Here is a 12,704-nt window from a genome sequence, read left to right as displayed (position 1 = left end):
TCACAGCATTGCTATGGTGATTTCAAGCAAGACGGAGGAACAGTCGCTACCCATCACTCCCGCTGCTCCAGCCCCCTGCACCGACCGCATGAGCAGCCCCTTCCCCCGCAAGCAGGAGCGGGCAGGGGGAGAGAGGGGCTCGGCGCAGCGCACCTCTCCTGGGAGCCACCCCCCAGCTCTGCAGGGGCAGCTTCTTCCCCCCCGCCCCCTTCCCCGGATGCCCATCACCGCCCCGTGCCCGGGCACCGCCTGGGCTGGGGCGAGGGATGCGGGATGCGGGATGCGGGATGCGGGATGCGGGATGCAGCGGCGGCCCGGCCGGGCGGCCCGGCAGCTCTCGGGGAGGATGGGGGCAGCGGCTCAGCCTCCGCCCCCCGCAGCATCCCCGGGCTCCCCAGCCAGCCCTGGCACCCGGCATCCCTTCCCCGCACCCGCTCTGCAGCTGGAGCATCCCTCCTCTCCGGCGCGTTTGGGGGCTCGGGGGGTGGAGGAGGGCACCCCGAACCGGGGGGGTCTGTGCCATCAGCTTTGCCCCCCACCCTTTTACTCACACGTATGCGTGGTAAATGAAAGCCCATCCCCGCGGTCTCTCCAGCACATTGTAGAGGAAATTCTGCAGCTTGCGGTAAAAAGCATTCCTTTTGGGGGGCTTCCCGCTGCCCGAGACCCCGGAGCGGGGCTTGCTGAGGATGCTGCCCCGCTTGGAGCTCTCGGAACCGGCGATGAGGAGCGCTCCGTCCCGGCTGGAGTCCGGAGCTCCCGGGTCCAGCCCAACGAAGCCCACCTTGAGCTTCTTCTCCGCGGCTGGCCCCGGGTAGACGCCTCCGTTGCGGGATTTCTGCACCATGGTGGCGGCGGGGGGCGGCGGGGGGCGGCGGGGGGCGGCGGGGGGCTCCGGCGGGGCTCCGCCCGCGCTCCCCGCCGCTGCTCCGCGCCCGGCGCAGCCGAAGCCGCAGCAGCCGCTGCAACCGGCTCCGCCAGCGCCGCCCCGCCGCCGCCCGCCCCCTTAACCCTTGGCATCCCCCGCCGGCAGCGGCCTCTCGCACTGCCCCCCGCCCTCCCCTCACTCCCAAAAATCCGGCCTTGCCATTCCTCACCCCCTCTAAAATTAAAAAAAAAAAAAAAAAAAAAAAAAAAAAAAAAAAAAAAGCGGGTCTGACCTCGCCCCCCCACACAAGAAAAGAAGTGTCTGGCATTGTTGCCCAAATGCAGGGTCTAACATCCCTGACATCCCACCCTCAGATCAAGATGCATCTTCCTGCGGCCCCCAGCCCAGTGTCTGCTCCCCAAACCAGGCTGTGGGATCCCCCTCAAGCCACCACGGAGGGGGCTCCTCCTGCCCCCCAGAAGGGCTGGGCAGCGCCCTGCAGTGGGGTGCCCATCCCCGTGCTCTGGCTGGCAGAGGGTGCAGACACTGCCACAGTGTCACAGTGTCACCAACCCGTGCCCCACCTCCGTGAGCCCACTCAGCAGCAGACCTGCTGGACCTCTCCACAAATCCCGCTGTGCAAAGTCATTCCCTTTCTCCACTCTTCCCAAAGACCCAGCCTGTCTTCTTGGTAGCCCAAATTCAGCATTCATGCTGAAACTGCACCATGACATGGTCACCAAGCTGTTCAGAAGCCAAGCTCCCAGCACAGAAAGTCCATTTCCAGATGTGCTGACCCAAATCAGCTCTTTAATACCCCACTATTTACAGTCCAGCAGCAGCATTTTCCCACTTACACCATGGCTGGATTCCACCCCAGGGAATATTTCCTGTTGACACACCTTCACTGGATACAGCAGAAGACAGGCAGACTGCAGAAGATAGGACAGAGGTGCCTGCCCCACATAATTATCCTCCATGGAAAGGGTTCTTTGCAGTGGAATGGGAAGACTTGGAACCAAATAAAATCAAGCCCAAGATCATCATCTCCGTCCCAGTGACATTTCTATCCCCTACAACACAAAAAATCACAGGTGATCTGTGAACCACACACCTCTGCATGTTCTTTGTAAGTAAAACAAGGCTTTAGGACAAAACTTTTTGTATGCAAATTAAATAGCAAGCTCAGGTAAGCTGCTCCTTTCATCATAAATACCTCAATGCAATGTTAGTAGAGAAGCAGCAAAATGGTTGTTCCGAATTTTATGGCTGCAGGAGCCACCCAAGGCTGGGTTTTGTTGGAAAACCAATCTTACCACTCTGTATTGTTGCCAGCTTTTCCTGAAATTCATATTTAAATGAGAAAATCAACATAATCTTTCAGAGTGCACTTCTCAAGTCTTGGTTTTTCAGTCCTCTCCTAATTTCTCAGGAGGATCCCAGTGAGAACTAATGGATAGGAGGAGCATAGAGATTAAAGCTGCTGCCTCTCACTCCCCAAACCCTGTCATGCACATTGAGAGAAGAGTGAGCGTGGAGCAGCCCTACATTTTTTATGAAGAGAACCTTTCCTGTGACCCATATTCTCTCCAACACATGGCTGAAAGAGAATCCATCCCTGCAAGGCAGGCAGAAAACTAAAGCTGGGTTAAATCCTGGAAAAACAGATCTGCAAGTATGTCAGGGAATAAATTGCTCAATTCAATGAGGGGCCATGCTATTCATTATTTGTGAACACTTGTAAGATCATTAGTGTTCTTTAATAGGGTGGCCAATTACAAATGTGCCTGGCACTAATGTACAAAGTGCATTATTATAGATCCAGTGACGCAGTCCCAAAGCAGGAAATATCCCCCTCCACAAAAAGGCCAACAACAAACAAAGGAAGCAATTTTCAATTAACAAATTCAAGATTACAAATACTCTGTGAGCCCTAAAGAAGAATCTAAATTCAACACGCTTCTCTTTGCCTAATTAGTTGGTCATTTGCAGTGTCACACTGCAGCGGAGCTTTGGGCATCCTGCACTTCTGAGACCACCAGAATTGGGGGGTGGGAAAGGTCAGGGGTGGGATCTCACCCTTTCCAAGTCATGGGTGGGCTGAGGAAAGACACGGGGTGGTTGTAGGGACTGTCAGGGATTGTTGCTTCACTCAGGATGGAGGCAAAACCTCAAAGACAAGCAAGGCCTTGGCATCAAGGACTGCCTCCTTTTGTGAACAGAGTGATTTTTGGGAGGTGGAAGAAGCCTGAAATTGTGGACAAAGGTCTGTTGTAGCCTCACCTCTTTTTTCTTTTTACCTTGGACTCTTAGGGCATTTCTAACTCCTTTTTGATAATATTCTGTGGTTTGGCAGCACAAGATGCAGTGGAGTGTCCAGAAGCACATGGCTCTCCCCTTTCCACCCCCACGTGCCACTCACAGGAGCTGTCCCTTGATCCAGTCTCCAGTGCCTGGCCAGGTGCAGCCCTGAGAGGAGCAGCAGTCTCAGGGAATTTCTGGGGCACAAACATTTCCTGAGCTGTGATGTCCTGCACAGAGCCTGTAGCAGGTAATTTTGGAGAGGGAGTCACTTGTGTGCGACTTCTGCTGGGTGGCAGAAGACAAGACACAGCCATTAACACTGGGAATTAATGAGGTATATAAAAGCAGCAGTGGGAAGGTGCTTTTATCTGATCCAAGGACATTATGTCTCCACAAACAAACAGAATTACTGAGTCAGTCCTTTGCTTTCAACACTGGTGATGCTTTAAAACACAAACACCATGGAAGATAGCTTAGACCCTGAAGGTAGGATGAAACCCATCAATCCATGTTAAGATACAGAAAGTCTGTGCTCTGTCCCCTGGCGATTTTTGAGATGTAGTAAGAAATGACTGGTGTGAAATATGTAGAATGACTCCAGGGATAAATTTCTGCTTGAAACACTGAACGAGAGCCCTTTCTCCATCCCCACCCAGCTGGTGGTTTGTGTGAACTGTGCTACCCATAGCCTGGGTTTTGTCACTCACAGCTCTCTCCCAGAGCTATTTTCAAACCTTAAAGCAGATGGCTTCACCTCCCCTTGTACAGGATGCTGCAACATCCCAGCAACACTAACCTGCCAAGGGAAAAGACATTAACAACTCAATCTCTCTGCACCCAGTGTCCACCCATCTCATTCTGCTTCAGCTCCCCCTCACCTCCCACCACCCCCATCCTCTTCTCTGAGCAGAAAGCAGCCCTCAAGAGCCCCTGTCTATTGATTATTCATGTTTCTTCCCTGCCTGACTCTTCCTAACACACACCAAATCAGTTTTGGCTTTGAAACCAGTGGCCCTGACCCAAGAGAGGTTGTTTCATACAAGGAAGTTGACCTGGAAGGAAATGCTTCCCCAGCATAAGGTGGAGCCTTCCTGGAAATAAGCTGTAGGAAAGATAATTCATGTGCACAAATAGAGAAATCTACAAATTTCCAAAGGAGAAAGGTGAGTGTGACATTTCTGGCTGGAATAGAAGGCAATGCTCAGCCAAAGCTTCCACATTTGGGATGAAGAGCTGTGGCACAGCTGCAGAGTACATGCACATGGTGAGGACACTGGTGCAGAAGGACCACCTTGAGAGCAAGAGGGTTCAAACAGGGCAGAGAGCAAAGGCTGCTTTTGGCACTCAGTCACAACCACAGCATCAGCACTGATTTTTTAAAGTTTTTTTTTAATCACCTGAAATTAAGATGTGCCAGATGGTTTTCCAATTCTAATCAAATCCGACAGTCATCTGTTCCAATGCTAATTAAGTTTCTATCCATTTTCATCAAAACTAGAAGCCTTGATAGACAGAGGCTCCCCAATGTTTTTTTTCTTCCCCCCTCAAATGGGATTTTAAAGTGTATTCTTCTCTTTACCATGCACATACCTCTCAGCCACTAAAAATCTTCAATCAGAATTTGCAAGCAACATGCTGATAAGAAGAAGCCAGGCTCCCTTCATCCTGCTGCTGACAGAGCTGCTTATTCTATATTACATATTTATTGGATGCAAAATTTCTGTGCCACCATCCATCTTCCTGCCCTGTTCTTAGACAGCACCGACCTCATTGAGGCTGCTCCAGAAAAACCCAGGACAAATCCTGCTTGAGCTGCAGCTGGAAGTGTCTGACTCTATGAACAGAAATCTCCCTAAGTTACACTGAGTTGACTTGGGAGACACACATGCTCCACTCTTAACTAGAATTTTTTTTCCTGCTTTCTAAGGGTGATTAAAATTGCTGAGGTCTAAATATTAATTTGAGCTGTGAAGACCTGACTCTAAGGAAAACTGTTTTCTAGAAAAAACAGCTGCTTGACTGGGCATGTGGAAGGAAAACAAATGGGAAAAAAAAAAGCAAAATTAAGGTGAATTGTCTTGAATTAAATTGTGTTACTGTCAAAGCACCCACGAAGCTGAAAGTAAGTCACAGAGGGACCAGCACCCAGCCCATTTCCCTGTCACCTTTAGACTGCTCTGCTTCTGCCCCACTCAGTGCACACAGACCCTTCTCCTGGCAAATTCCCCACTGGCCAGGTCTCCTTCCCCATCTCTACTTTCCATGCTTCCATCATTGCCCTCCAGCTCCTTCTCCTGCCCTCTCCTCCTCTGGGACCACATGTAATTTCTTTTCTTCATTTATACTGTTACCTTGAAGGTATTTTTAGCCCGTGACCACAGTTGCCCCTGAGCCTGCCTTTTCCCAGACTCTGTAAATTTAGCTCTCTTAGTCATCCCTCACATCTCCCAGTGCTCACATTGTTCCTCCTGACCTCCTTGGGTTTCCACTTGCACCCACAAGGACCAAAGCCACACCATCAAATTGCTATCACCTCAAAGCCCTTTGACCTCATCCCCTAGGACAAAGCTGCTCCAGGACCTCCTCCCACACCCTGATGACCACCACAACCTCCTTGGGCACGGCCACTCAGAGATGGAGAAGCCTTCCCACTAAGAGCCCCCTTCCAGTGTCTCCAAACCAGCGCTGTGCTCTCCACAATACACAACTTATACCAACAAAACCAAACTTGGTGTTCCTTGGGAGCTCTTCCAGCCTTGCCTGGTTTCAGGAGCTTGGAACCCAGCTCAGGACTGGCTCTGGTCCCAGTAAAGCACCTCCCAGAACCATAACTGCATCCTGGCTGCGACCCAGTCCCACAAAGCCCATTAGGTGCTTTGTTCCCATTCAAGCACCTGCCTCCCACTGACTTCAAAGCTGAATCAAAACCTGCATGAATATTTAGGGACTGGAGGTTGTCATCCGAAAAAAAAAAACAACCCCATACTGAAATAGCTGATTCTGACACATCATCTCTGCAAGGAGGGGCACGTCAGATTGATCTGTGCTTTATCCTGAGATGGAAGGGAAAACCAGCTCAAATAAATAGGCTCCAGATGGTCCCAGGTGTCCTGGGCTGGGAGGAACCTTCTAGAGCCCAGGCTTGGGGGCATAAAAGGGCTGGTGGTGTGTAGGGCAGGAGATGCTGGGGCAGGATGAGAGGGGGATCCCAGCTCTGTTGGGGTTACAGCACGTGGGGAGCTGTGCTGGATCAGACAGCTCTGAAGGAGATAATCCCTTCTGATCCTGTCCCAGGGATGGGGTGCTCCTTAGGGAAGAGCAGGGAAAGGCACTGGCTGGGAGGGTTCCTTCCAGCAGGAGGGGAGCAGCATGAGCAGATGCAAAAGCTCTAAACCTGCATGGAGAAAAAAAAATTCTTTTTTTTTAATGCAAAAGTGTTTTTTTTCAATTCTTTTTCTTTCTTTCTGAAATGTCAAAATCTACAGATTTGGCAAGTAAGAAAACCAAACCCAATTACTAAAATACTGAAAAGCTTTAAGCCTAATTATTTTACTTCTTCATTATTGAGAGAGATTTACAAAAAACCCTTCCAAATTAAAAAAAAATGCTTTACATTTTTGCCATGTAATTTTTTTCCATTTCAAAAATATTGAAGAAAGAATATTAGATTTTGATTTTTGTTGGGAGGGCTGCTTTTGATCCATGTTTCAGGTTAAAAAAAATGCAAGTATTCTGTTGGAAAGCTGCCAGGCAGACGTGGCTGTCTCCATGCTTCTGCCTCTGTCACAGCATACCATGTGTCATCTGCAAAGAAAAACTCTTGAAATAACTAAATTCATAGTTTCTCTGCACTGTGGGCTTCTGCTGCAGGCTTTCTTCAGTCTTTCAGCCTGGACACCTGGGAAATCAAAAGAACGTGAAAGGGCAAGGGTTTATGATTTATTTATCTTTAACCTGAGGTTTTAAGGAAAGCTCGTGTACCTGCATCTGCACCCCTCTTCCCCCCTTTAATAACTGCAGAGCTTTTGGGCAATTTTTATCTTCTTTATTAATGATAGGGGGGACATTTCAGATTGCTTTGAGTGAGAATATGTGATGAGAGAGAGGACAGAAATCTCCTCGCTGCAGGAGTGGTTGATGTGTGGACACGATAATAATGGACATCAGAAACCCACAGGACATTATTCAAAACATAAAACCATGGAAAAAATGGACACCCCTGGTTCTAGGGATCATGAAATTCCCTCTTTGTGGGCTCACTTTGGATCCTGTGTGGGAAGCACCTGCTAAACGTCTCGGCTGTGGGGCAGGGCAGGATCCAGCACTTTGGGCAGGTTTTCCCAGGTGAAAATGAGGGTGCTGCGCCTGCAGGGTGGCATTCCCTCACTTCCAGCCTGATTTTCATGCAACCCCTCTCTTGTTCTCGCAACTTCGCCTTGCTCACGCTGTTCCTGTCCTCTGGGCATTGGGCTGTGCTCTCCAAACCTCTCCATCAGCATCTGTGTGCGGGCAGAGCAGGGGAGGCAGCTGTAGCCGAGCTGTGGCGGTGTCCTGGCAGGAGCTGTCCACCTGGAGATGTGCTCAGCCTCGGCCACCCCACCCTGTCCCCACTCTGGGCGTGTTTCCCGTGGGGATTTGTGCATGTCAGGACACCAAAGCTCTTGGCAGCGCTTCCCTCCCGGCCAAAGAGCATCCTGGAGCATCCCTGCGGAGCCATCGATCACAGCCACCTCCGCCCTGGCTTGTCCCCGCAGTCCCTCAGGGCGCTGCTGGGGGAGAATTCCACGCTGTGTCCTTGCAGAGGATCCTGACACCGTGTGAGAGGTGGCAGGGCTGGCACACACACTGCCCTGCACGCCTGCCCCTCACCAAAGCCCAGCTCAGAAACCCGCAGCCTGTGCCAGGTAGCTGCTGTCACACCCATCACATCCCCACAAAGCTGATTTTGGGGATTGTCCTCTTCTCCTTCCTCTGCTTGTGTCCCTGTCCCAAAGCCTGGCTGCTGCCAGACTCATCACTCTGAGTGCTCGGCTGTGCCTGGCCGGGACTGCAGAGAGCATTTAGCAGATAGAAGGCGTGAGAACAGTGCAGACTCGGGGTGATTACAAATCATTTAGACTAAGCAAAACCAGGCCATCCTAAATTTGTCGGCAGCAAAGGAGTGTTTGTGAGCAGAGCTGAAATAAGTTATTTGAAGATGCTGCAGTACCTCTACATAAAGCATCAGAGTGGTGGCTAAATGCTACCCGAGGCAGAAGGGAGAGTCTGGCCCAGAGCTGCACCCTGGGCTGTGCTAGAGCTCCAGTTTCTCTTCAGCTCAGCAATATTTTTGTACAGGGTAAAGCACAGGCCAAGAGGAGGATGGGTTGTGGTGCATTGCCCTGGCCAGAGTTGCTGCTTTGTGTTCCCCCAGCTGCAGATGCACCTGAAAGTGTGGATTTCAACCTGGAGAAATGCAGAGGAAGGTGTTAAAGGAAATTAGTCAAAACTCCCAGATTTGGCCCTTGGCATGTTACAGAATTTTTACAAAATTCCTCTCTGAATTTGTACCTCTGTGGCCAAGGGTGGACTTTGTGAAGGGGGTGCAATGGAAGCAGGATGGAGAGGTGATCAGCCTTTCCCCCCAGCCTGCATGGTCTGGCCCATGCTCTGCTTCCCAAGAAGGTTTAGTCTGAGAGGTGTGTGAGCAGCCCCAAGGACACGAAACCCAGGGAGAACTCCTCATCCCCACTGGGCCAGGCACTGGCCAGGCTGAGGGGATGGCCTCAGCCCCATCTGCTCTGACCATCTGCCCAGCATTGTGCAGATCTGCTCAGGAAAGAGGCCAAGCCCAGACACTTGGGCTGGGGAGCAGAGCAGAGGTGATTTCCACCAATGCTGGATGGAGAGCTGCCCAGGGCAGTGCAGCTCTGCAAGGGGAAATGTGCTGTGCAGCTGCCCAAGGAGAAGAGAAGCTTCTCCTGGGATGCAAGGGAAGACATTGCTCAGGGATGAAGTCACTTTCTGAGGTCATGTAGTCACTTTGTGCTGCATGTGCATCATTCCCACTGCTGCCACAGATGATTCAGCACCTCCATCACCTGCAGATGATGGCAGGACTCCCCTGGGTGATGTCCTCTGGGAATTCTGGCCTCCTTGGCAGTCAGTGGCATTGGCTTCCAAGGCAGCAATAATGGGAGGTCAAGGGATCTTTGTTTGCTTTTTCCCCACAGCGGGGTGTATTTTCAAATGCTGTGTAAATGCCTCAGATGTCACCAAGACTTTTGAGTCAGCGTGACACAGGCAGGACCTCACTGTCTGTGTGGGGTTGAGATTCAGCAAAGTCTGGTGACAGATGATGGAGCCATGGGAGAGGAGCTGCCCTGAGTGGAGAGGTTTTGTGCGTGCCAGTGACGTGTGGCCTGTGCTGGGTCTCTGCAGGGACCTGCCCAGGCTGATGCTTTAACTCCCCTCCAAGTGCAGAAGGGCAGCAGGCAGTTCAAATTCCCCAAGCTCAGCATCTGCAGCCTGGATTCCACTTGCAATCTTGAAAAAGCCTTATAAATTTTTTAGAGCAGCCCCAAACGCCTGCTGAGTTGGCCAATCAGCTCCAGTGGATTAAGAAAACTTACTTTAAATTATTAACAGCACACAGTCAGACACGAGGGTAGAGGTGGGAAAGGAGAAGTACTCATTCCTCATTCCAGTGGATGCCACAAGAGCAGCCAGCACCGGGCTGGGGTTTAGCAGAGGTGTCCATTCACACCTAAAGGATGGTCCCATGGCTGGGATCTTCCCTTCTCCATCAGGAACCCCCACCAAGGCATCAGTGCCAGGCTGTGCACAGGGTGTGCTTCATCGTGGAGATGATGTCCCTTTTGGAAACTGGGTGTTGGTCCCCACACACCTCCCTCTCCTTGCCTCCTCTTCCAGGCCCTTTGGGTTCTCTCTTCTTGCAGAGCTGATCCCCAGCTGGACAGCAGAGCCTGCCCTGATGTTTTTTTATTTACTTTCCTACAACCTCAAGTAATTTTCCCTCCACCAGCTTCAAATTTCAGGAAATAAAATCACATTTGCTAACTCTGGTCCCCAAAGTAATGGCAATAAGCACTTTGCATCTCCCGAATCTATTCTTTTTCTTCGGACGTGCTGCCCCACTGCCAGGACCAGGGCCATGGTCTGGGTTTCCTCGGCTCGCAGCAGTTCCAGGAGGATTTTGTCCCTATTTCCACGAGATGGCACCGATGAGGCTGCTGCGGGAAGCAGCCACCGCGACGCCTTCAGGGACGACTGGGGTGGAAAATTACTCCAAACCAATAAAAGTTGCCATGAAAAAATGCCTCTGAGCTCTGGCTTGTGGCGTCCCAGCACACCTGGCCACGGCAGGGAGGAATTGGAGGAGAATTTGGTATTTTAAAATCCATCTCACCACCACAGCTCTATCACCTGCCATGGGTCACGCACACCCACCTGCTCGAACGCGGTGCTGACGGTTCCAAAATTAGCTTGAGCTCAATGCAAATTTTGCCAAAATCCACTTGTGGTCCAGTTCAGGGGGATGTTGGGCTGTTTATCATTTTGGTAGGACCCCCAAGTGGATCATGTCAAACCAAGGGCATCATTGCTTGTGTGCCTGCAAGCCCTGTGGGGCCAGGCAGTGATTTGCACATGCTGGGTTGTTGATCCAATCCCGAAACACAGATCCACAATGGATTCAAACCCAAGGTTTGGCTGGAGGCAGGTTCTGGCTTCATTGGTACTGTGCTGAGATGCCCAGAAATTCAGTGTATTTTTCTTTTGGGAACCTCATGCTTTGAAGTGGGTTTAAATAATTTCTGATAATTCTGGCTTGCTAAAGATCCTGACCCAAACCTCGCAAAATGGGGGATGCTGCTGCTGCTGAGATCTCACTTTGGGCACCATCTCTTCTTTGTGCTGCTGCAGATCACCTGGGGTGCCAACCCACACTGAGATGAGGCTGAAAACTTGGCCCTGCTCTGAGCCGTGAGCAAGTCTGAGTTAAATCCTCTGGGGTTTATATTTTTGCTGTTCTGCAGTTCCATCATTAATTACCTCACCACTTGTGCAGTGCTACCAGAGTATTTTTCACAGTTCCCCTGGCATATTTCTATGGAAACGAAGCTGTGGTTTTGTCAGTTCTGGTTTTGCTTTTAAAATAGTGAGAGAGGTGCAGATTTTGTGCCTGCTCTTCTCTGTCCCACTCCTGACGCCACGGTTGTCCCCACTCCTGCTGTGCCAGGGGCTGGTTCTATGGGGCACAGGGAGCTGGAGGTTCCTGAACAGCATGGGAGGGATATTCCCACAGGAGTTCCTGTTGCTGCTGCTTCTAAGGATGCAGGAAGGTCATGCACATGAAGATTTTCTCCTGCTGGGAAATACCCAGGAAAAGGCACAAGCTGGCTCAGTGAAAGCATGCCTTGGGAGCTGGGAAATGCAGGAGGAGCTGGAAGATGAGATTAAACTATCAGTGGGAAACCAGCCTTCTCCTGTGGCTGTGCTGTGCCTGCAGGGAACCCCAGATCCCCTTCCAATTTGTGCCACGCCAAGGACACGGCACTTCAGAGAGCTCAGATACCACAAAGACCTTGGGAATCAATTTGATTTCTGTGGATGCAGCTGGTGGATGTGGGGTGTGTGGAGAGGGGTGAGGAGCCTTGGTGGCCTGTGCACAGTTTTGGGGATCTTGGCCCGGGGAGTCAGTCTGTGTCCGTGGGCTGCCAGATGCAGCCATGGATTGGGGAGAGTTTTGGGGGAGCAGGCAGGGTGAGATCATGCAGAGCTCTCTGTAATTCAGCTGCACTACAGCTCCTTGAGGCTCTGCCTGGGGACACGCAGCACTGCAGAGCATCCAATGTTAATTAGGATCATTAAGGGCTTTGTGACACAAACAGTAATGATGATGCTGGTGCCTCTGGAGCTCTCCTGGAAAGGGCCTCTCGTGATGCTGCCTTTCACAGAGATGTGTAGGGCCATCTGTTCCCAGCACTGTCTCGTCCTGAAAGCCGAGCCATGAGCACAGACAAGCTCAGGATGGCACAGCACGGTGCTAATGCCTCCTTCAGTGGGGAAATGTCCCTTGGAAACATCCCCGGAATGATGTAGTGGAAGCACAACTCTCACACCACCTCCCCTCCTTTTCCCTGCCCCATTGTACCACCTACAGCTCCTCCTCACACTCGGGGCTCCCACTCAGTCCCCTCACAGCTCCTGGCTGTGGCTTTTTGGTCAAACCTCAACCCTTTGGACTGGGACAGCTGCACTGGGTGGAGTTGGGAGAGCTGCACACCTTGCCTGGAGCTGCAAGATTGTGATTGGACTCAAGACATTGCCCTGGCTGAAGACCATGAGTTTTGGGGCTTGTGAGACCTGAGTCACGTCTGGGCTTCAGTCAGGAAGAAATGTTCCTGTTGTGTTGTTTGGAAAGGGCCAGGGATCCACCATGCATGATGCAGAGCAGCATGTGGGGAGAGAAGGCAGTCTCAGTCACTGCTCCCAAAATGATGGGGAATGACAAAGACCCAACTTGATGCTG

At 51.3% G+C, this 12,704-nt stretch overlaps 1 protein-coding gene across 18 annotated transcripts in view; it reads right to left on the bottom strand.

The window, feature by feature from the left end:
* Window positions 1-885, bottom strand: part of KCNQ2 (potassium voltage-gated channel subfamily Q member 2) — a 72,868-nt gene extending 71,983 nt beyond the window's left edge. For 13 of the 18 annotated variants that reach the window (XM_021527265.3, XM_085558212.1, XM_085558214.1 and 10 more), the window contains exon 1: window positions 552-885. In XM_021527265.3, coding sequence (XP_021382940.1) covers window positions 552-847 — 296 coding nt within the window. In that variant the 5' untranslated portion in view covers window positions 848-885. The remainder of the gene's footprint in view (window positions 1-551) is intronic. The other 5 variants (XM_021527276.3, XM_021527277.3, XM_021527279.3 and 2 more) reach the window with 1 other exon arrangement.
* Between the last annotated feature and the right edge of the window lie 11,819 nt (window positions 886-12,704).

The sequence above is a fragment of the Lonchura striata genome, chromosome 20, assembly GCF_050655825.1.
Source record: "Lonchura striata isolate lonStrDom1 chromosome 20, ASM5065582v1, whole genome shotgun sequence".
Classification (NCBI taxonomy): domain Eukaryota; kingdom Metazoa; phylum Chordata; class Aves; order Passeriformes; family Estrildidae; genus Lonchura; species Lonchura striata.
The sequence above is the reverse complement of the archived record's forward strand: the minus strand, read 5'-3'. Positions and strand labels throughout refer to the sequence as shown.